Below are 23,178 nucleotides of genomic sequence, written 5' to 3'. Positions count from 1 at the left end.
ACAACACAGCCCATATTCTCACATTTCTGGATAGACTCCACAACATTCTCATACCACCAGAGCATACGAATGATGCAGACCATCAAAGAAACCTGTACGTTGTAGCATGGGACAACATGCGCTTTCACCGTGCAGCCCCAGTCCAAAACTGGTTTGCTGACCACCCACCATTTCTCGTGCAATACCTCCCATCATACTCACCTTTTCTGAACCCCACAGAAGAGTTCTTTTCGGCATGGAGGTGGAAAGTATACAACCAGCAGCCCTTTATGCGCATGCCTCTTGTGCAGGCTATGGAAGAGCTATGCCTAATTATTAATTTTTTTTCTGCACATTTTTTCTGCAATTTTCCTTTTCAGTTTACTGTTTTGTGACCATATTTTTGTTCACTCCAATGTAAATATATCTGCTGTGCATATGTTGCAATGACTTGTTTGGTGAAAAATAAAAAAATAAATGTTCACCAAATATTTCTGTGCATGTGAACAATCTGAATAATTCTCTACAATTTAAACTATTTTAGTATTATGGAAAAGCATACTGAAGATGAGAGTGTGCGCCTTTGGGTACAACAGTTTGATTTGATAATGCTACATGTGGTTTTGGCCACAGAGCTTCATTTTGCAGGATATATGAGGTGTTTTGCAGTTTGGGTGGTTTTGTGAATTGTGTTAAGTATTTTGATAAAACCAGCCTAGTTTGCAAAATTGTGTTTTAGCAGTTGGAAAAGTGTAATAAGGTCTGACCCATCAATGTTAGTGTCTGTCAGTGAGTCCAGTCCAGACAGCAGACAGACAGACAGACAGACAGTCATAAAGCAGCTGACAGCAGCGCAGTAAAGACATCGGGTCAAAGTGGACCGAAGGTTTGTAGAGTCTAACTTTATTTAAACAGTGGGATGACACCAAGCAGCTCTACAGGACCTGTATCATCAGTGAGTGGACCTCTGTTTACAACAAAACTCACTCATACAATCACATCCAGTGTGTCCTGACAGAGATTATACACAGAACCACACCGGGTCTGATGTCAACACCAGAACAAATGTTCCTGTAAGACAGACACATGTTCAAAATCCGTGTTCAGTTTTCAGTCTCCTGTCGTGACGCCTCTGTGTTGAGGTTCTGCTGGGTTATACATTATGTTTGTCTTAACTCCTGGTTCTGTCTGACACACAGCTGGACAACGACTCCTTACACCAGCCAGTGGTCTCTCCTCCTCCTCCCTTCTCTCCTCCTCCTCCCTTCTCTCCTCCTCCCTGTCTCTCCTCCTCCTCCTCCACCACCACGACCACCACCACCACCTCCTCCTCCACCACCACCACCACCACCTCCTCCTCCACCACCACCACCACCACCACCACCTCCTCCTCCACCCCCACCACCTCCACCACCACCTCCTCCTCCACCCTGTCACTCCTGGTTCCGGCTCCAGCTCACAGGGATCCACTGTGGTTCGTCCTGGGCTTCCTGTATGATGGAGCACAGTTGGATGCAGGCGTCCTGCAGATCGTCGTTCACCAAGACGATGTCAAAGAACTGTTTGTACTTTGCCTCAATGAGTCGAGACAAGTCCTCCATCTCCAGCAGGTCCTCCTCCTGCAGGAGCACAGACACCCTGTGAGTCACTTTACACATTTATCAGATAAGATGATCCTTTATTGATCCCAGGGAGACATAAAGGCTACGTTCACACTGCAGGTCTTAATGCACAATTCCGATTTATTGCTCAAATCCGATTTTTTTGTTTGGCTGTTCACATTACCTCTTTAAATGCGGCCTGTCTACGGATTGCTGTGTGAACAGCACACGCTCCTGAAGTGACCCGCATGCGCAGTTGATCATTGATGACATCACGCCACAGCGGTGTTTACGGAAGCGAACATGGCAACGGCAACCGGTAACGTGGGACTGTGCGGCTTAATGCTAAAAACAGTGTGTGGCGGCAGCCGGCAAATTTGTGAGCGGGTGATATCACGAAGGAGGAAGAGGAGAAAGAAAATTCATACTTTAATGATGGCTCTATGCGGAGCAATAGCGGCAACATCCGTACAGAGGAGTACTTGGATGCGGCGTCGGAGCCAGGAGTGGTGGGATCGGGATGTGGCTGGTTACACCGAGCAGGATCACTGCTGTCCTCCATGTTTGTTTTGATTATGTTCGTGGCTCCCGCTCGCTCCCGCCTGTGGCACACTTTTTTTCCAATCAACTTTATTTGTCATTCATTTACAAAACAGTGCAGCGCGGGTCAGAATTACGTCAAAGTCGCATTAAATGCGACCTGGCTGTTCAGATTGCGGTCGCATTCAAAAAAATCCGATAGGTATCCGATTCAGTACCACATTTAAATGTGGCCTGAATCTGATTAGAAAATGTCAGATTCAATGCGACTTGTGCTGTTCACACTGTCAAAAGCAAATCAGATATGGGTCACATATGAGCGAAAAAATCGGATTCAGGTCACTTGTAACTGCAGTGTGAACGTAGCCTTAGTTGTGGCAGCAGCACAAAGACTCAGAAGAAAGGAAGACGTAACATGTAGAAACTAAAATAGCGTAGAAAAAAAAATTAACATTAAAAAATACTAATTAAACAGCAGGTAACTACAGTTGTTCTGCTGTCTGGTCCGGTTCTTACTGTGAAGGCTCTGTTGACGCTGTAGCTGGTGATGATCCGGGCGTCTCTCCTCGTCTGTCTCAGTCTTTCAGGACTCGGAGCTTTGATGAAGATCACGTAGGGCTTCAGTTTCCCCGTGCGCAGCGTCAGGATGCTCTGATGACAGAACCAACAGATCTGTGTTCATCCGCTGCTGAAAATAGTCCCAAACAAACGCTCCTGTTTGCTTGATGAAGCAGCTGTTCAGGAAGTCATCGTATCATTCAGCAGGTGTCCGTGACTCAACGTGGTATGGAAAAATGTTTTTGAATATGATGAGAACCTTCGTTCAGATTTACATCTCAAACATGTTCAAACAAACAAAACTGGGACACACTCATAACAACTTCTCCCCGGTATTAAACGTGATCAGAAACTAAATAAAGATGGAACAGTTATGTCGGTTAGCCGGTGGACGGAAACATTTTCTCTATTTTGTGATGTTTTACAGACCGAACAGTTAATCAGTTAACTGATTAAATGATCTACAGATTTATCCATATTACAATAATCTTTACTTTCAGTCATATATCTCTCATTACATTACAATGCTTATATTTTAATGTTTGCATTTTCCAAGTCAATTTCATTTATAAATCACAAAATCAAAATTTCCTCTGGAGGAGCTTCACAGTGTGACCAGCAGACGAGCCTGGATCAGAATCTAGAGGTCCAGTCTGACTGACTCTTAATGAAACTCACTCGTGGTTCTACGTCGACGATGCACATCCGTCCTCGTTTTACCACCTCGTCTACGGCATCAGTGCTGGTCCCGTACAGGTGACCCCTATACTCCCCGTACTCCACAAACCTGAACACACGTCAACAGATAAATATGAGGCCATAAAATAACAATAACAATTCAAACATGTTTAAAAAACACTAACATGTTAACAAAGATGGCGATGCTCTCACCTGTGGTTACACACCATGTACTCAAACAGCTCCTTGGTCACAAAGTGGTACTCTCTTCCTGTCTGCTCGCCTGGTCTGATTGGACGAGTGGTGTCTGGAGGAACAGGGCGACAGCCAATCAGAACAGAGCAATTATTCACAGATGACTCTCAGAAGGGTCTGACATGGTAGATCACATCCTATTTCAAACAAATGTGTTGAATCAGTGGAGGAGACATACGAGGTACGGGTCCCTGGAAGATGGAAGGGTTCAGTTTGATGAGTCTCTTCCTCAGTTCATTCACGCCGACACCTGAAGCACCTGGACAGACACAAAACAAGCCATGAGGCTCTGTCAGACTGCACGACAGAGAGGAGACACTGAGACAGAGCAGGGACACAATCACTGATCATTTACAGGTGATTCAGTGTTTCACATCTGTAAACTGAGGGACAACCAGCCAAACACACAATAATTCATGAATTGATCGTGTGCGATCATCCGCCTGTAGTGTAACTGTTGGTGTCTCACCGACGAGGACGATGAGGCGGTGGTTCTCCTGCGGGAGGCGCTGGTACAGACACACCTCCTCGTAGGGAGTGGACAGAGCGCTGCTGTTGGGAGAGCAGGAGGTGCAGGACTGACGTCTTCTCCTGTAGGACGTCCTCCTCCACAGACGGAAACTCTGACGGAAACCAGCTGAAGAGAAGACGACTCATTTATTAATCTACTGGATCTTTATTATCCAAAAGGAAGAGAAACTGTGGTAATTAAAGTTAATTAATAAAGACAGTAACGTCTGACTGTCAGTATCTGTTAGACATAACGAGGCTTCATAATGAACATAAATGAAACTCTATCAACCTGTTCATTAACAGTGTCCACAGAAGCATTCTGTTTATTTTATAAATCTTTATTTCTATTTGTGTTAAATTCATTAATTCATTTTAATCATCATTGAGCCGAGAGAGTTCTTCACTGAGGACGTCTTCTGCTCCGTAATCATCACTTGTGTACAGATGTCAGTATTAACTAACTACCACAGTAACTAACTAACTAACTCTCTAGTTACAACTATGGCAACCAGCTGCAGTGACTAAGTACAGTAAGTAACTGTGAGTTACCGAGGTAGATCCCATCAGTGACGTCAGAGTCGGCCTCATCTGGAGGACGAGAAACATTCAGGCCGTGTTCAGAATTTAAATAAGACAGATAAATAAAAGTCCTTTTGAACTTTTCTTTAAGCAGACTTAACGACACACAGAGGTTAACACAGCAATCGATCAGCAGATCAATTATCCACATTTAATGAACCCTCCACACTGTTTCTGTGGAGATTGACTGAGGGAGATTAAAATTGTAATTTTAATTCCTCATTTTAGTATTCAAGTTTTCTCAAGTCACAACACAAAAACAACGTGATGTTTCCCAAGTCAGTGTTCTCCAGCAGGGGGCGGCAGAGCCCACTGAGCTGTTAAACACACTTTCTCCTTGAAGCCAAAGTTACCTGTTCTAATTTACAGTTTTTTCCAGTTGCTAACACACTAACACGACATACATAACACACATATTTAAACTGACACACAGAGAGCAAAACCTCTTCTCAAGTCTCCAAAACTTTAAACACATTTTCTGCTTTACACACATTTTGCAATTCAAAATGTCACTTTTTAAATGCGCTGAACACGGTTCTCTGCATAAGACACAACAATCTGACATGAAGTCACATGTTTGCCCTCCAAAATGACACTACACAAGCTCATTGGCCACTACATGTGCCACCTGGCCAAACAACTGTTAACTGTCACTACTTCAATCAGGACGTCAGCACTAACAGACCACAGGTGAGCTTTTTTTTTCCAACAACAATGGAAGACGTTGCAGAGAGAGGAAGAGGAAGAGGGAGGGAGAGAATGAGAGGGGGAGGAAGAGTGAGAGGAGGAGCTGGTAGAGGAGCTCATGGCCAAAGAAGACAACAACTTTCAGATGACATCAGAAACACCTGAGTTGATGATGTCATCAGCCTCTCACTGTCACATTCTGTTTCTGCACTTTTCTTTTTCAGTTTACTGTTTGTGAGTATATTTTGTTCACTCTAATATAAATATATCTGCTGTGCATGTGTTGCACTGACTTGTTTGGTGAAAAATAAAAGAATAAATGTTTCAGCAGCATGTGTGTGTATCTGCAAATATTTCTGTGCATGTGAACAATCTGAAGAATTCTCTACAATTTAAACTATTTTAGTATTATAGCAAAGCAGACTGAAGATGAGAGTGCTTTTCATTCTGCCCAACAGTTTGTAGCTGGTTAGACAAACATCTGTAATATGAATGAAGTGTGTGCCATTGGGTGCAACAGTTTGATTTTGATAATGCTAGATGTAGTTTTGGTTGCAGAGCTTCATTTTGCAGGATATATGAGGTGTTTTGCAGTTTGGGTGGTTTTGTGAATTGTGTTAAGTATTTTGATAAAACCAGCCTAGTTTGCAAAATTGTGTTTTACCTAGTTGGAAAAAACTGTAACAAGTGATGACATCATCAATATTTCAGTGAAAAGCCAAGACCATGCAGAGAAAAAAGTGAACCAGTTGACGTTAACTGGAATGAAAAGAGTATTTGTTACTGACAGAAGGAATCTGAGTACTTCTTCTGTTATTAACCTGCTGAGGAGGATCAGCTGATCTCATGGACGCTCTGTGGTCACAGATCCTTCATCAATGATAACTTTCTGAATCTGTGAAGTCTTCAGTGTGTTTAAGTGAATAAAAACAAGCTACTAATTACTAATCACAGACTGACAGATTGATGACAGCACAACAAATCAACGATTGATCAGCAGTGATCAATCTGAACATCAACTCATCAGAGTGAACTCTGACCCTAACCCCTTCATATTAATGTTCCTCACTGTGTCGGACTTGTTACCTGTGACTGTGTGTTTGTCATCAGCAAGCGTTCCATCGTCCTCTGAAACAGACAAACAAGACTCCTCTGAACAACTGAAGCTGCAGTCAGCAAACACAACATGAAGTTAACTGTGCAATTAAAGACTGGCAACATGTCTGAACACACTAACCCTCATCAGGCAGCGTCACTGAGGGCAGACAGAGAACAAACACATGTTAACACGTTAGACTGCCCCCTGCAGGCAGAGACGGGAACTACAGAGGCAGTGAAGTTCAGTACAGATAAAAACTCTTTATGCAGTGCATTTTAAAGATACATAAACAAAAAAATGTCCTGCCATAGAACCCACAGTGAAGTGAATGAATGTCCCTGCACATCAGTAAACATTAGTGTCATTGATAATATTGATGAGCTCACAGGGTCTGATGCAGGTATGAACCTGTAGCGGCTGACACCACCACTGCTCCCTCTGTTTACTGCAGAGACAGAAGAAGATTCAACATTTAAACTGCACAGAGAAACAAACTAAGAATTAAAACAGCAGAAATCAGCTGATTCAGGATGCTCATAACTCCACATGAGACGATTAACTCATTAATCAACAGACAGAGAAATAACTGGCAACTACTTTGATTAACAGATAAATTACTTCAGTTAATTCTCAATGGAAAACAACTGAAATGCTCTGATAATACATCAAATATAATATCTCTTTCTTTCTGATGTTATTTGTGATGTTAAACAGTAAAATAAAGTTCTGTCAGTCAAACACAACAAAACATTTGAAGGCATCATCTTTTCCTTTCATGTGTCATAGTCTAAACGATTCACTGATGAACTCAGAATATAATTTGAAAACATTAATTAAAATAAGTGTTAGTGGCAGTCTGTTGGCCACAACCTGTAAATTCAGGAGGAAACATGTGAGATCCAGATCATTTATTGTTGTAACGACTGAATAAGAACAGTCACTAAATGTCCTCTGATGTTTTTAACTGAATCTGGAGTGCTGCCGGTACATCTTAGAGTGGAGCAGCTGAAGTTAAATTATATGTATAATGTTGTAAATGGCCATGCTCCCAATTATATATGCTCCAATATAAAAATGGTTCACACTCAACACAATCATAATACAAGGGCCAGAGTTCGTTCATGTAAAGTACCCAGAGTTCAACATGCAGTCTCAAGTCCCTTTGTGTACACTGGTATCTTGTTATGGAACAGATTCCACCTGTAACCAAACTTTTGAATTGTCGACAGTCTCTTAGAAATCAGGTTGAGGTCTTTTTATGGAACAAGGTGACGAATGTATGATGAGTCATGTCTATGCTTGCCCTATTTATGTTTTACTAGATATGTATTTTATTTTCTCATAACTTTTAGTAATTAGTTTTTTCTTTGGATTGTGTCTGTTATTATGTCAGTGTTCTTGTTTCTGTGTCTTTGTGTTTTATGTGTTGACATCGAGGACCATGTTGGAAATAAGTGTTATCACTTTAACATGTTATCTTTTGGATCCTTTGGATTACATGTTCTGTCTTCGAATACAAAAATCAATCAATCAACCAAAAATGTGTCCAGTGAATAAAGTTTGACCATCAGGTGTTGAGGTGAGTGACCGTCACCTCTTCAGGGTGCTGGCAGAGGGAATCAGACCAGCGCAGGAAACCGTACACGGCAGCTTCTTGGCCTGCCACCACTGTCCGTCGGACTGGTCCACCACCTCCAGCAGGTCTCCTCTGCTGAACGCCATCCCTGCATCAGGACACGGGATGGACGAGTCCTGCAGGGGGCAGTAGTCCACCATCGCCCTCATGTACACCTGACAGACACAGAGCAGGTGAGTGTTGGTGGCAGGACGGGAGCTGCTCAGTGTCCTGCTGGCAGAATGTTTTAAAAATTCATTCATTCATTCATAGGTGTATTTTCTTGTTTATTACTCTGTCTGTATGTTTTATTTCCTCCTGTATTTCATTCTGACATTGAATTGTGTATTTCTTACCTTTTGTCTGTGAAACACTTATTAGGTTATGAATAGGTTTATTCATTATGATTTGAATTCTTCATAAACTGCTGTTAAACAATGCAAGACTGTAATATACTATACTAGAAATAGAACTGGTGGTTAAAAACATAAAGAAGATAAAAGCTTTAACAGAGTTAGATTCTGATCTAACGCTGGATAAGAACATTAATCATGTTGCATGTTTTTATAAAAGTGTTGAACTGTTTCGTTAAAGACTCGTCTCGTCACCTGCTCTTCGTTTACATACTAACTAAAGGTGTTTAACTGTTAGTGTTAAAGTCCTGGAAAACTATAAAAACCAACACGTCAAGTTAGAATGAAGAATGAAGGAGCAGCTGCACGACTTTTTGATGAACTGTTTTCAAAATATAAGAGAGATGTTTTTAAAACGAGTCACCATGTTTGTTCAGTTTGAGCCTGTGAGTGCTGTTCGTCCAAACAGATGCAGAAAGTGTTTGTGCAGCGGCAGGAGGAAGTTCTCTCTGCTGTGAGGATGCTCAGGTCCAAAACCACAAACACTCATTGACTGAGTGGTCTGATTGTTGGATTTGATGGTAGACAGACTAGCATGTGTCTTTTCCAGACTTGTCTTTAGATTGAATTGTATGTCTGAGTCACAGAGATACATTCAGCCTGTCAGTGTGTTACATTCATATTCACAGTGACTTGATGAGATTGAGTTGTTGAATCATTTCCCAAGTGTCTGCTGGATGTTTCTTACCGGCTTGAGGCTGCTGCTGCTCTGAGCTGCGTTAGGAATGACTTTAAACAGGATCGTCCCCCGAGACTTCACCTGATGGAAGAGACACAGCGGAGTGAACAGAACCAAGAGCACCAGCAAACCCTTCAACACTGAGGGTCACATTTATGATTCTATCATTTCATTTCATCATCTGTGGCCTTCAACATAATCAAACATACTTCTGATGATTGATTGATGATTAATTTTACTTATCAATGACGGGACCCACCAGGATCTGGATGACCTGTTCTGGCTCCAGACCCACCACAGGGTTTCCATTCACCTCCACCAGTAGATCACCGGGATGGAGGAGGCCTGACACACACACACACACACACAGACACACACACACACACACACACACACACACACAATATAGGCTTTTTAAGTACTCGAGTTGCTGAGCTGCTGTCATGTGACGCTGAAACATGGTGGATGAGAGTGAGCATTGGGTTGATGGTAAGAAACTTTAGGGTTAGTTTGTTGTGAAGTCGTTGTGTTGTTTCCTTTACTCCTCCTTGTCACTCAAATACTGGAAATAGTTGTCAACATGTTGTTTAAATCGTATGAGATATGAAATGAAAACAACTTTTCTTGGTGTCCATGTTATTCCTACATTCTGATGTGACACAAATGAACGCCAATGTCAGAAGAACTACTTCCCAGTTCAGGAAATGGGACCATCTTAGAGCAGCTGAGTGCATCCTTACATACAGTCCCCTCCAAAACTACTGGAACAGCGAGGTCTGTCCTTTTGTTTTTGCTTTGGGTTTGACATCTAAAGATGAATATGAGACAAGAGATCAGTTTGACAGCTTTATTTCCAGGTATTAACAGCATACATAACAGAACACTCAACTTTTAGGTGAGCTAATGTTCAGGAACAGAGAGACTGGAAATAGATCAGAGTGTATAATTCTTAATATTTCATTGTACATCATTTGCTTGCGACGTGCTGACATCACCAAACCTTTGCATTCTTCTTGTGTGATGCTTCTCCAGACTTCACCTCAGACTCTCTGCTGGCGTTTGTTCCTGGAAGAAGCCATGCAGCCGAGCCATGACATCACCTCCACCATGTTTCACAGATGAGCTTGTGTGTTTGGCATCCTGAGCAGATGCTTTCTGTCTCATCACATCAGACTTTCAATCATCTTTGTCTCATCGGACCATGAAACTTTGTCCCAGAACTTCTGAGCCACGTGTCTGTACTTTTTGGCAAATTCCAATCTGGCCTTTCTGCTCTTATTGCTAATGAGTGGTTTGCATCTTCTGGTGTGGCCTCTGTTCTTTTGTTCCTGAAGGCTTCTGTGAACGCTGGATTGTGGTACCTTCACTCCTGCCCTCTGGAGACTGTTGGTGATGTCACTGACAGTTGCTTTAGGGTTTTTCTTTACAGCTCTCACAATGTTTTATCAACTGCTGTTGTTTTCCTTCTTCTACCAGTTTGACGTCTGTTGCTGAGAACACCAGTGGTTTCTTTCTTCTTCAGGACAGTCCAGATGGTTGTACCTGCTATGGCCAATGTTTGTTTTGTTTAGGCTCCGATTGATTCTCTATCTTCTTTCAGCCTGAGGCAACAATTGCTTGCTTTTGTCCCATAGACAGCTCTCTGGACTTCATGTTGGTTACACCTTTTAAACTATAAATGCAGTCTGCAAAGACAAAACCTGAGTTGAAACTGAGAGTAGGGGCAGCTGTAGCTCAGTGGGTAGAGCTGGTGGACTAGTGATTGGAAGGTCTCTGGTTCAAATCCCGGCTCCCTCACGGAAAAGAAAACGGAATGGAAACTAAGAGTAGACATTCAGCTGTTTTTATTGATTGAATAATCAATGCGCAGCAAAAAACACCTGTCAGCAGTGTTGGGGAAGCTACTTTGCAGGCGTAACTTGTAAAACTACATGTAGTTCAGCCGGGCAGTAGTTTAATCAAACTACTTATACTCATTATACTCATTTAACTCAGCGCTAAATAAATCAACGTATGCTGTATGTGAAACAAAATATAATAGCCTACAAAAAATTCACATGCCAGAAAAAATATGCCTCTCAACTCGAGAGGAAAAAGTTGAAAAAAGTCAAAATTATTGTTATTTTCGGCTTGCAGAGCTCACATGTGAACACGTAGGCCGTGTCTGTAGATGCATCTATATCCAACATGTACATGCTGAGATATGGCCGTGGTTGGGCTGGTGCGTTCAGGGCACATCGGTGGTAGCAGGAGGGTCGTCCATGATGTGCTTGTGCCATATGAGCGCTGCCTTCATGGCACAAAGACCCGCCCACTCTGTGAAGCATTTGAGTGCTGCCAGGGCGAGCCAATCAGAGGCAGTGTTGGCTTAGCATTTCATGACATTTTTCATGCCTTTTTCCAAAGAAAAATAAAATAAAATTTATATTATATAGGTCTTTTTTTAATAAAAAATATTTCATTTTATTGGCCAAAATTTAAGTTTGTAAATTGAGCAGTTGAACCACAAAAAATGACCCATAAAGTGGTTAAAATTCTTGACGCATCGCAAAATATAAACGTAGTTTAACTACCAGCAAGTTACAGAAAATTGCAGTTTAGCTATTTGATTCAACTACATGTAGTTTAAGTCCCGCCAACACTGCCTGTCAGTCACATGTTCCAAGAATTTTGCTCACTTGAAAATTGTGTGGGTTCAAACAAAAGATGCTTCCTTCTAAGCTTTATTAAGCTCATATTCATATATTGATGTCAAACCAAAAACAAAATAACTTTCCTCTCTGTTCCAATAGTTTTGGTGGACTGTACACACACACACACACACACACGTAGTTAATACAGTCTTGTCTCACCACTGCGGTCAGCAAGTCCTCCATGAATCACTCTGGCGATGAAGATCTCTCCTGTCTCCTCGTCTCTCCTGATCGTCGCCCCCTGACAGACCGGCAGGCAGACAAACATTATTTATCATCTAATAACAGTCTTCCAGCTCACACTGTACTCCATGTTTAGTTTATAGTGGCCTGTAGACATCAGGTCCTGGGTAACAATTTGGTGACAGCTTCTCAGTGGATCTGTAGAAGAGTTTCAACTTAAGGTGCTGATGGAGAGCAACACCTTCTAATTTGTAAATTCACATTTTTGGTGCAAATTATTTCAGAACATTTTTCACAAATTATACTTTAAAAAGTGAAGGGGAGAAAATCTGCCACTTCAAAAAGTGGCAGTGTCCAAATACAGTGTTTTCAGAGTGAGTGACACCTCTGACAGATACATTAACACAGATACTTGCTAACATTAGCTGAGGTCACAAGAGAAACTGCAAAAAGATAAAAGACAGATAATGACGATGATGGTGATGATGGTGATGATGGTATCTCTTCTTTCATTCTACTGTAAAACCCTGGAACACTCCGTCTACAACCAACTGTCCTCCCATCTTTCATAAAACGACCTCTTTGGCCCAAAATCAGTCAGGCTTCAGGACTGCTCACCCCTGAGACGACCCTTCTCACGGTGACTGAATCACTCGGTGCCGCCAGAGCCTCGTCCCACTCATCAGTCCTCGTTGTGGGAGAAAAATATGATTCTCCCTGATCATTCTGCCCTCATACGATAGGAGGTCATACGTATCTTGTACAGATGCTAATGTCTGGATAAGAATAGCAGAAGTCTCTCTGACCTATTTTACCTCCTAGTCCTCTGGCTAGAGGGGAGAGACTCTGCATCACCCCCCATGGCAACACACTGTGCAGACAGACATGCTGTTATGTTGCTCCTCCAAGATCTTGTTTTATAAACTATCTCAACGTAAGTCATCGGTGTCGCTGAGTCTTCTTCATCTCTCCTGAATGGCGAGCCAAAATCCCACAACACTCATTCGCCTCAACCTATATGCTGCATCTGATACAGTCGAATTCTCCTCTCCACTCTGGCTGAAAAATGAAAAAACGAACTCTCTCTGTACCTTAGAGAGCCAATCACCATCACTTATGCAGTTGTCTCGCCCCTCCCTCCTCCCTCACCGGAGACAAAAAACCAGCTCTGCAGCTCCGGTGGCTGAGAGCTGAGTCGGATGACAACAGCTTCAATGATCAGCTTCAGTTTGTAAAGCGCCACATTTATTAGTCAGTAACGGTAACGGCGTTGTAACGATGGAAATAGTAATTAGTTAGATTACCCGTTACTGAAAAAAGTAACGCCGTTAGTAACGCCGTTTATTGTAACGCCGTTATTGCCAACACTGCCCTCAAGGCTCAGTATTAGGACCGCTTCTGTTTTCACTATACACTAGATCACTAGGCTCTGCAGTCACATCACATGGATTCTCTTTTCACTGTTATGCTGACGACACCCAACTGTTCCTCTCTTTTTCCCATCACCCTCCGACACCCACGTTGCAATGCGACATCTCTGCTTGGACAGCTGCACATCACCTCAACCTTCATAAGACTGAACTCCTCTTCATCCTGGGGAAAGACTTCCCTTGCATGGACCTGTCAGTCACTGTTGAGGACGTCACAGTATCACCGATGTAATCCTCGATGACTGACTGTCCTGCGCCCCCAACATCGCTGCTGTGGCCCAATCCTGCAGATTTGCCCTCTACAACATCCGCAGGATCCGGTCTGTCCTCACAAAGGACACAACGCAACTCCTGGTCCAAGTGCTGGTCATCTCCCGCCTGGACTACTGCAACTCCCTCTTGGCTGGACTCCCAGCCTCTGCATCTAAACCGTTGCAGCATATCCAGAGCACTGCAGCGTGCCTCATTTTCAATCAACCCAAATTCTCCCATGAGAGCCAGCCTCCTCCGTGATCACCACTGACTTCCTGCTGTGGCCCACATTTGATACAAGACAATGGTGCTGGCCTTCAAGGCCGTCAACATAACTGCACCCATCTACCACGCGCCCCAGCGCGAGCACTACGTATGTTGGTCGGCTGGTACCGCCATTGCTGAGAGCAAAAAAAGCTGCTCAGTGAAGTCACAACTCTTCTCTTTTCTGGTGATGATGGTGGTGATGGTGATGATGGTGATAGTGGCAATGATGGTGGTGATGGTCAGGATTTAAAGAACAGTCAGATGTTGGTTGAGGAAATATAATGTCTCTGTACCTTCTCCTCCTGTGTGTGATGGTCCAGAGTCTGGTTCTGGTGAAAAATACAACTTTGTTCTTATGACTAATAGCTTGGATCCAGATTCTGATGAAGATCTATGATCAGTGATTTCAGTCTGATGTCTACAAATGAAGAAATAAGGTATTTGAGGTTGTAGCTATAGTTGTAGCTGTAGTTGTAGATGTAGTTATAGATGTAGTTGTAGCTGTAGTTGTAGTTGTAGATGTAGTTGTAGCTGCAGTTGTAGATGTAGTTATAGATGTAGTTGTAGATGTAGTTGTAGCTGTAGTTGTAGTTGTAGATGTAGTTGTAGCTGCAGTTGTAGATGTAGTTGTAGTTGTAGCTGCAGTTGTAAATGTAGTTGTAGCTGTAGTTGAAGATGTAGCTTGTAGATGTAGTTGTAGCTGTAGTTGTAAATGTAGCTTGTAGATGTAGTTGTAGCTGTAGTTGTAGATGTAGCTTGTAGATGTAGTTGTAGCTGTAGTTGTAGATGTAGTTGTAGCTGTAGTTGTAGACGTAGTTGTAGCTGTAGTTGTAGATGTAGTTGTAGCTGTAGTTGTAGATGTAGTTGTAGTTGTAGCTGTAGCTGTATTTGTAGATATAGTTGTAGCTGTAGCTGTAGTTGTAGATATAGTTGTAGCTGTAGCTGTAGCTGTATTTGTAGATATAGTTGTAGCTGTAGCTGTAGTTGTAGATGTAGTTGTAGTTGTAGCTGTAGCTGTATTTGTAGATATAGTTGTAGCTGTAGCTGTAGTTGTAGATATAGTTGTAGCTGTAGCTGTAGTTGTAGATGTAGTTGTAGTTGTAGCTGTAGCTGTATTTGTAGATATAGTTGTAGCTGTAGCTGTAGTTGTAGATGTAGATGTAGCTGTAGTTGTAGATATAGTTGTAGCTGTAACTGTAGTTGTAGATATAGTTGTAGCTGTAGCTGTAGTTGTAGATATAGTTGTAGCTGTAGCTGTAGTTGTAGTTGTAGATGTAGTTGTAGATGTAGTTGTAGTTGTAGCTGTAGCTGTATTTGTAGATATAGTTGTAGCTGTAGTTGTAGATGTAGTTCTAGTTGTAGCTGTAGCTGTAGATGTAGATATAGTTGTAGCTGTAGCTGTAGCTGTAGATGTAGCTGTAGTTTTAGATATAGTTGTAGCTGTAGTTGTAGATGTAGTTGTAGTTGTAGCTGTAGCTGTAGCTGTAGTTGTAGTTGTAGCTGTAGCTGTAGTTGTAGCTGTAGTTGTAGATGTAGTTGTAGTTGTAGCTATAGCTGTAGATGTAGTTGTAGTTGTAGCTGTAGTTGTAGATGTAGTTGTAGTTGTAGCTATAGCTGTAGATGTAGTTGTAGTTGTAGCTGTAGTTGTAGATGTAGTTGTGCAGATGTGGGTGGCTGAGTCTATTTTGTAAGCCCAAGCTCATCAGGAGAGGAGACATTTGGTTTCGAGCCTACTTCTTCTTCTTCTTCCTCTTGGTTGTCAAACATCCAGTGCTGTTACAGTCCTGCTGGTCCTCCACAGGTGCTCTGGAAACTGATCCATTATTAAGCCTCACCTGCCTGTTACTCCCACCACCACCGGCCCTGTGGGCGGTACTAATGCTCACCACTGTCCTGTTAGATCCTCTGTTCATTGGATTCGATGTGGTGAAGCCGTCCGCACGGTAGCTGACAGACGAGGACGAAGAGGAGGAGGAACAGGAAGACGAAGAGGAGGACAACAGGTGGTGAGGATAGGGTGTGGGAGGTTTTCGGACCACCTTTGGAGAGATTGAGGAGACCCGTGGAGGAGGTGGGGGAGGAGTATGTTCCTTGGGCCTGTGCGGAGGAGATGACACAGGGTGTTTGCTGGCCACGATAAGCCCCTGGAGCTTATCGACCACGTGGGCCAGCAGGTCGAGTGCCTGGGCGTTCTCCTCCATGCTGTCTGTGATCATCTCGTTTGCTGCCATAACCTTCTGGCCCAGATGGCAAACGTCCTGAGTGCCATGCTTGATGCTGGACCTGAGCTCCTCCACACTGTGCTGTTTGGTAAGATCAGGAGGATGACAGGGGATTGGTTGGCTCTGGTTCTGACATTCATTGCGGTGAGGAGCAGTAGAGAAGTGGATCATCGAGGGATGACTTAACAGTGCATCTTGGTGTTTGTTCTGAGATCCAGGTTGGCTCCAGTGTTGCCTCCCAGGGGTAGGGAGAGTGCTAACACCCTGCTGCCGTGTGGAGGGATGAGCAGCAGGACTAGAAGGAGTTGTGTGGGCTCTGAGAGGAGTCCTCCCAGCACCAGAGGAGGTCCTGCCAGGTGTGGCAATGTTCCTTGAGTGTCCCCCTGTTGCCCCCTTTCTGTAGAAGACAGGGGAGTTAGGGAGGCTGAGACCATACGCTGGGACTGGAGGAGGAGGGTAGGCATAGTCATCACTGCACCCACCAGAAGAGGCACTTTGCCCCCAAATGTGTTTGTCTGAAAATGAACCTCCATGTAGAGAGGAGGAGGAAAAGACAAAGATTCAAATTAGTGCAGACAGAAATGTGAAAGACAAAAACGTAGCTGGATGATTGAACGATGAAAAAGGCGATGAAGCAACACATTTTTTTGATTTGGTGACAATGAGGATGATAGTCAATGATGAAAAACACTCAATGGATGAACTTTCTGATCAAGGAAGAACAAATGCAGAAATGAAAGGATAGAGGACGGACATGATGTATCTTTCAAGCATCTCGGAGCAGAAATCAGTCTGTCTGTCCGTTAAAGTATTTTTATCGTGATGTGTTGTGATGTGGCCTCGTGCAGGATATCAGTTCCCTGATGTCCTCACAGCCTCATACTGACAGTTAAAACTGTCACAACAAATCATCTCTGCAGTCGCCTAATGAATCAAACTCTGACAGCCCCGACCAACAGGACTGACGTTATAAAAAATAAACTAACTGTAATTCTGGAGGAACACAGTCAGTTGCAGAGTCTGAGTCCGAAGTTGTGACAGACTGATGCTTTGGGTTGGGTTACAAATGTGTTCATGTTTTTACTGTGTTACAGGAAGTGCACTAAAAGGTTTGAGAATGAAAGCGATGATAACATGTTTAAAGCACAATAGATGCTTGTGTGAAGCTATGAGTAGGTTCCTGTCTTTCTACTTCGCTACTTCAACTGTCAGTGTTAACATGCAGCCTAAGCAGTAAATCACACAGAGGCATCGCTAGAAACACATCGCTGGGACAACCATAGATTTCTTTTGTTACGCCAGTCCTGGAGCATGCTCCTTTATTGCACCACGTTCTGGGTTCTTTTGTGTTTAAAGAGGTTGAGATGATCTCAAGTGTTCAGTACAAGAAGCAGCATTTTCCATGAACTAAATTTGATGCCATAGGTTCATAAAGAGTGCAGCTCCACAGGTGCACCACGCTGTTTTGTCCGACACAAGTCTGCGACTGCAGCAAATTGTCTGTTTGATTGGGGTCTGATGCCATTTTAGTAAAAATTGTCCATTTATTCATTCTGGGAGCAATTTTTTGGACAGTTTAGTCAGCTATAAATCTCAAGTGTATAACAATCAGCCATTAACCTCCTCACATGGAGGTGGAAGCTTTGTCAGTGCTCTCAGTACAGGAAGAACACCAGAAACACGATTCACGGTTATTTAGGTAAACTAAAGTTTACCTTGAACTTTGTTTTCCTGAAGGAAAACCAGAGCACATCATCACAAGTTGTAAGATGTGAGTGACGTTGAATCTCTCCTCTGCTAACAGTCGGTGTTGCAGTGCTGAGTGTTTCATCCTCATTAACCTCCAGCTCGATTACTCTCTGATAAACTGTGCCCCAGCTGGATGAACTTTTGCATGTCTTGATGATGGGTAGGACAAAGAATGACGAATGGAAACATGGACAGATGATTGGTGATGTCATGGAGTGACTGTCTTCATGTCTTCCTCCTCTTACCATTGCAGGGAATTGGACTAAAGACAGAGGGAGCTGACTGGTTGAGTCCAGTCTTTGAAAGATCTGTGGTTTGCGGGCACAAACGTGAACTTCCTGTTGACTCGTAGTGGGGGAGAAAGGGACGTGACTCTCCTCTGTGGAGGGGCAAAGGACTGGTTTCACTGTCAGTCACCCTGAGCTCCTCCCCCGACCGCGCCCTCCTCTCTGGGACAAGACGCTCCAATGTGAGGCGACGCAGGCTGTTCCATCGACAAGGAATCAGTCCTGCTCCGTCTCCTACAAACCCCCCGCACACCTCTCTGCTCTTCTGGGACAAAAAAATCACAAGCTGAACCCTTCACAGCTTAAGAATCTTTTCTCACACCTTCATCACAACTGTGAGCTTCAGACAAATGAATACAATGACCGATGACTAAACAGATTCTCCTCAAGAACAGTGTCACTTTGTCTCACCAGCGGCTGGTTGTTTTTCACCAGACAAACAATCCTCATGGCCTCCTCATCATCAGGCATCTCATCAGGCAGAGGAGGTAAGACAGGTCCATAGTCTAACTGGGCCACAATGTCGTGGGATGAGAGGAGGGCCTGACAGACAGGTACAAGTGACAGAAAGAGAGAGAGACAGGTACAGCTGTTAGTACACTGAGACAGACTGGAGACAGAGAGAGAGACAGGTACAGGTGCTTGAGTTTGCTCACCTGGATGTGAGGAGAGTCAAGGAGGCTGTAGAGCTCTCGAGCTTCAGCTGACGGACGGTGGATCTTCTGTACTGTACTGATGATCTGATGGACAGACAGACAGCCAGACAGACATGGACATCAGAAGGCATCAGACTAACCTCGAGATGCCACCAGATACGTGTCTGCTGCGTTACGTCCCTGCCACGCCAGAGGAGCTGATAGGTTTCAATCTAGTCTTTGTGTTACCTTCCACCAGGTACGGTGCGCTGCGTATCTGCTCTGTCCAGCTCCGGCAGTCCAAAGCCCTCTGGCACAAATACACAGGACTTCTATTTCTGGCGGACGCAGCAATTCAGCAAAATGTAGCACAGAGCAGAAAGGACGTCACGCACCGAAACAACAATATGACATCTGGTTACTTTTCGAAATAAAACACTCTGTGACGCCAGCACACAAATCTAAAAACAGACACAAACACCAGTTCTTCTGCTGATCCTTCGGTCGGTAACACTTCCTGTTGTTGTGTTTATAACACAGACCTATAACTGCGGTCGCGAGTGATCATTGTGATAATTGCGGGATCTCTTCAGTCTTGCGACGCCAGCTGTGGACTGTACTGCGCCATGGCGGTCTCAAAACGCGGCCGGTGGGAGATCAGAGCCGTAACGCAGCAGACACGTATCTGGTGGAATCTCGGGGTAAGGCTCTGTCCACATGTCAGTTCTGTCTCTCTGCCCTGCAGTTACAGAACTGACTGAAGATTTTCATCCCAGTGTTCAGACAACTTCAGGCTTACTGTAATAATGACATCAGTTAGGTCTTTCTTAGTTCTATTAGTTTTATTAGTTCTGTATGGTAGTAGTTTCACGTCTCATCCAAGGCTTCTCCAGTTCTAACTAACTGGAGGAGCTGCAGGCTTTAAACTATGGGAAGAAGTTGTGGGAGTGTACTTAAGGAGTGTGTGAGTGTCTTTGCAGAGTGTGGGAGTGTCTTTACAGAGTGTTGGAGTGTCTTTACAGAGTGTTGGAGTGTCTTTAGAGAGTGTGGGAGTGTCTTTACAGAGTGTTGGAGTGTCTTTAAAGACTGTGGGAGTGTCTTTACAGAGTGTTGGAGTGTCTTTAAAGACTGTGGGAGTGTCTTTACAGAGTGTGGGAGTGTCTTTAAAGACTGTGGGAGAGTCTTTAGAGAGTGTGGGAGAGTCTTTAGAGAGTGTGGGAGAGTCTTTAAAGACTGTGGGAGTGTCTTTAAAGACTGTGGGAGTGTCTTTACAGAGTGTTGGAGTGTCTTTAAAGACTGTGGGAGTGTCTTTAGAGAGTGTGGGAGTGTCTTTACAGAGTGTGAGAGTGTCTTTAAAGACTGTGGGAGTGTCTTTAGAGAGTGTGGGAGTGTCTTTACAGAGTGTGAGAGTGTCTTTAAAGACTGTGGGAGTGTCTTTACAGAGTGTTGGAGTGTCTTTAAAGACTGTGGGAGTGTCTTTACAGAGTGTGGGAGTGTCTTTAAAGACTGTGGGAGAGTCTTTAGAGAGTGTGGGAGAGTCTTTAGAGAGTGTGGGAGAGTCTTTAAAGACTGTGGGAGTGTCTTTAAAGACTGTGGGAGTGTCTTTACAGAGTGTTGGAGTGTCTTTACAGAGTGTTGGAGTGTCTTTAAAGACTGTGGGAGTGTCTTTAGAGAGTGTGGGAGTGTCTTTACAGAGTGTGAGAGTGTCTTTAAAGACTGTGGGAGTGTCTTTAGAGAGTGTGGGAGTGTCTTTACAGAGTGTGAGAGTGTCTTTAAAGACTGTGGGAGTGTCTTTACAGAGTGTTGGAGTGTCTTTAAAGACTGTGGGAGTGTCTTTACAGAGTGTGGGAGTGTCTTTAAAGACTGTGGGAGAGTCTTTAGAGAGTGTGGGAGAGTCTTTAGAGAGTGTGGGAGAGTCTTTAAAGACTGTGGGAGTGTCTTTAAAGACTGTGGGAGTGTCTTTAGAGAGTGTGGGAGTGTCTTTACAGAGTGTGAGAGTGTCTTTAAAGACTGTGGGAGAGTCTTTACAGAGTGTGGGAGTGTCTTTAAAGACTGTGGGAGAGTCTTTAGAGAGTGTGGGAGAGTCTTTAGAGACTGTGGGAGTGTCTTTAGAGAGTGTGGGAGTGTCTTTACAGACTGTGGGAGTGTCTTTACAGAGTGTTGGAGTGTCTTTACAGAGTGTTGGAGTGTCTTTAAAGACTGTGGGAGTGTCTTTAGAGAGTGTGGGAGTGTCTTTACAGAGTGTGAGAGTGTCTTTAAAGACTGTGGGAGTGTCTTTACAGAGTGTTGGAGTGTCTTTAAAGACTGTGGGAGTGTCTTTACAGAGTGTGGGAGAGTGAGGGAGTGTCTTAGTAGAGTCATTAAGGACAAATGTGAGCTTTGAGTTGTTGCAACCAGCCTTCATGTGATAAGTGTGTGTGTTTGTGTTTGTGTGTGTGTGTGTGTGTGTGTGTACCTCATGTGAGAGTCCTGAGGCATAAGGCAGAATGGGACTTGGTGTCAACCTCTGGAACTGCATCAGGCACTCATAAATCTGGAGAGAAACAGGAAATGACATGACTGCTTCACGTTTATATGGTGTGTGTTTCAGTGCTGAGCCAGTTGTGTACCTTCAGCAGAGCGTGAAGCCACGGAGCACTCAGGAGTTCATGCAGCAGCTGAGCACCATGAACGTTTCTGTGGACGGCCTGACCAACGTCCCCCACCACACTGGACAGCATCGCACTAACGCCTGCACACCAGACACACACACACACACACTTTTAGGTTTACTTCTAAAATATTAAGCTAAATCAAAATTAGTTTTCTTCACAGAAATGAATAGAATGCTCAGAAAAAATATGTATGTTAAAAAAAAAGCTTTTTTATTTACACCCATTAAATCAAGAAGTTCTCTTGACCCCTCGTGGTCGTCCAGACCACCGCGTTGGATCCAGCATCATCAAGCCACGATACAGATAGAATCATTTCTAATTGACCTTGACTGTTGTAACTTCTCAACTGGGCAGTAAAGGATTAAGATTTGACAAGCTTGTTTTCTCTCAGAAAGCTGTCTCATAAAATGTGAGCAGGGTTCTTTGACTCGTTCTTGGGTCATGCAGCATTTTAGATGAGTTCTGAGCTCACACATGACATCATCCACTTGATGTGTTACAGACTCCAGCGTGCAGTATATTGAATCTAGTTTGAGGAGTGTGTGATATGACAACAGCTGTCGGAGGCTGAAGTTTGTCCTGAGCAGAAGGCAGACATGTTTGGGTCAGACAGGATTAACATGAGGAGCTCTGACCCGCACAGAGACACTAATACCATCTGAATTAGGTTTTACATCAGATTAAAATCAAATTAAGACCAGTCTGGATTTAAACTTAGTTCAGGGTTCAGGCTTCATCTAAATAGGACAATAAACAGTGAAGGAAGTCAGTCAGTAAGGGTCAGGTATACACACTTGTGTATGTGCAGGTGTGTGTGTGTGTGTGTGTGTGTGTGTTGTGTGTGTTTGTGTGTGTGTTTCTCACCATCCTCCATAGCAGCTTGTCTCATGGTGGTCGTCCACACTATGAGAAGAAAAGAGGCTTTGACGATAAATGAACCAGATTCAGTGAGTGTGGATGCTTCAGAGGCACAATATGAGACACAAATCTCAGTCATTTTTATCCACAGACACTTTCATTATTAACTGTCAAAAAAATAACTGCACGGTTACATGAACATCTTTCACCAGTATACATTTATACACCACTTAATAAAGCTGAGACATGTCCAAACATATGTTTGAAACTGATAGAGTTCACATCAGCAGTTAGCCCAGCAGGTTGAAGTTTAATTGAAGAAATCTTTTCTGCTAAATCAAATACAGACGGGAAAACGTTAACTTGCTTTTTATCTATTTGAATGAAACATCTGTTGTACATGTTATATGTGTAAAAATGTTCTGACATCAGATGAAAGTGAAGGACAGAAAAAGTAATGAACTACTGATTACTGCAGCTTTAAGATACTCCATGATCTGAGGCCATCTTCTTTGATTACTTTCACATGTTTTTATTGTTTCAGTGTGTCTACAGGTGGAAGCTGAAAAGAAGCTGGACATCTGAGTTATCAGTGAAACTGCTGCTACTTCACACGTCTGCTCAACTGACCGACATTTCAGAGGCAAATGTTTGACCTTTTATTCCATTACTACTATTATCTGTCAGCAACAGTTACTAGTTACTTTTCTGATTTAGATTACTGATACTATGCAGAGTGAATCATGAAGTAT

The 23,178-nt window shown here is 43.3% G+C and overlaps 1 protein-coding gene across 5 annotated transcripts; it reads right to left on the bottom strand.

The window, feature by feature from the left end:
- Positions 1-1,399: 1,399 nt before the first annotated feature.
- On the bottom strand, positions 1,400-22,479 carry LOC115587431 (MAGUK p55 subfamily member 4-like). Of its 5 annotated transcripts, XM_030427234.1 has the most exons (19): positions 22,433-22,479; positions 21,524-21,645; positions 21,370-21,447; positions 18,936-19,019; positions 18,691-18,822; positions 12,049-12,130; positions 9,456-9,541; positions 9,206-9,277; positions 8,084-8,280; positions 6,876-6,934; positions 6,628-6,645; positions 6,477-6,518; positions 4,674-4,712; positions 4,081-4,248; positions 3,790-3,870; positions 3,570-3,663; positions 3,357-3,465; positions 2,637-2,771; positions 1,400-1,598 (listed from the first exon to the last, which is right to left on the bottom strand). In XM_030427234.1, the coding sequence occupies exons 1-19, from the start codon at positions 22,455-22,457 to the stop codon at positions 1,413-1,415; spliced, it is 1,809 nt and encodes a 602-aa protein (XP_030283094.1). In that variant the 5' UTR covers positions 22,458-22,479; the 3' UTR covers positions 1,400-1,412. The 5 variants fall into 5 exon arrangements, with proteins under 5 accessions (XP_030283094.1, XP_030283095.1, XP_030283098.1 ...); XM_030427235.1 differs by lacking the exon at positions 4,674-4,712; XM_030427238.1 differs by lacking the exon at positions 22,433-22,479 and having other exon boundaries at positions 18,936-19,011; positions 21,524-21,640.
- Between the last annotated feature and the right edge of the window lie 699 nt (positions 22,480-23,178).

The sequence above is a fragment of the Sparus aurata genome, chromosome 9, assembly GCF_900880675.1.
Source record: "Sparus aurata chromosome 9, fSpaAur1.1, whole genome shotgun sequence".
In the NCBI taxonomy this organism is placed as follows: Eukaryota; Metazoa; Chordata; class Actinopteri; order Spariformes; family Sparidae; genus Sparus; species Sparus aurata.
The sequence above is the reverse complement of the archived record's forward strand: the minus strand, read 5'-3'. Positions and strand labels throughout refer to the sequence as shown.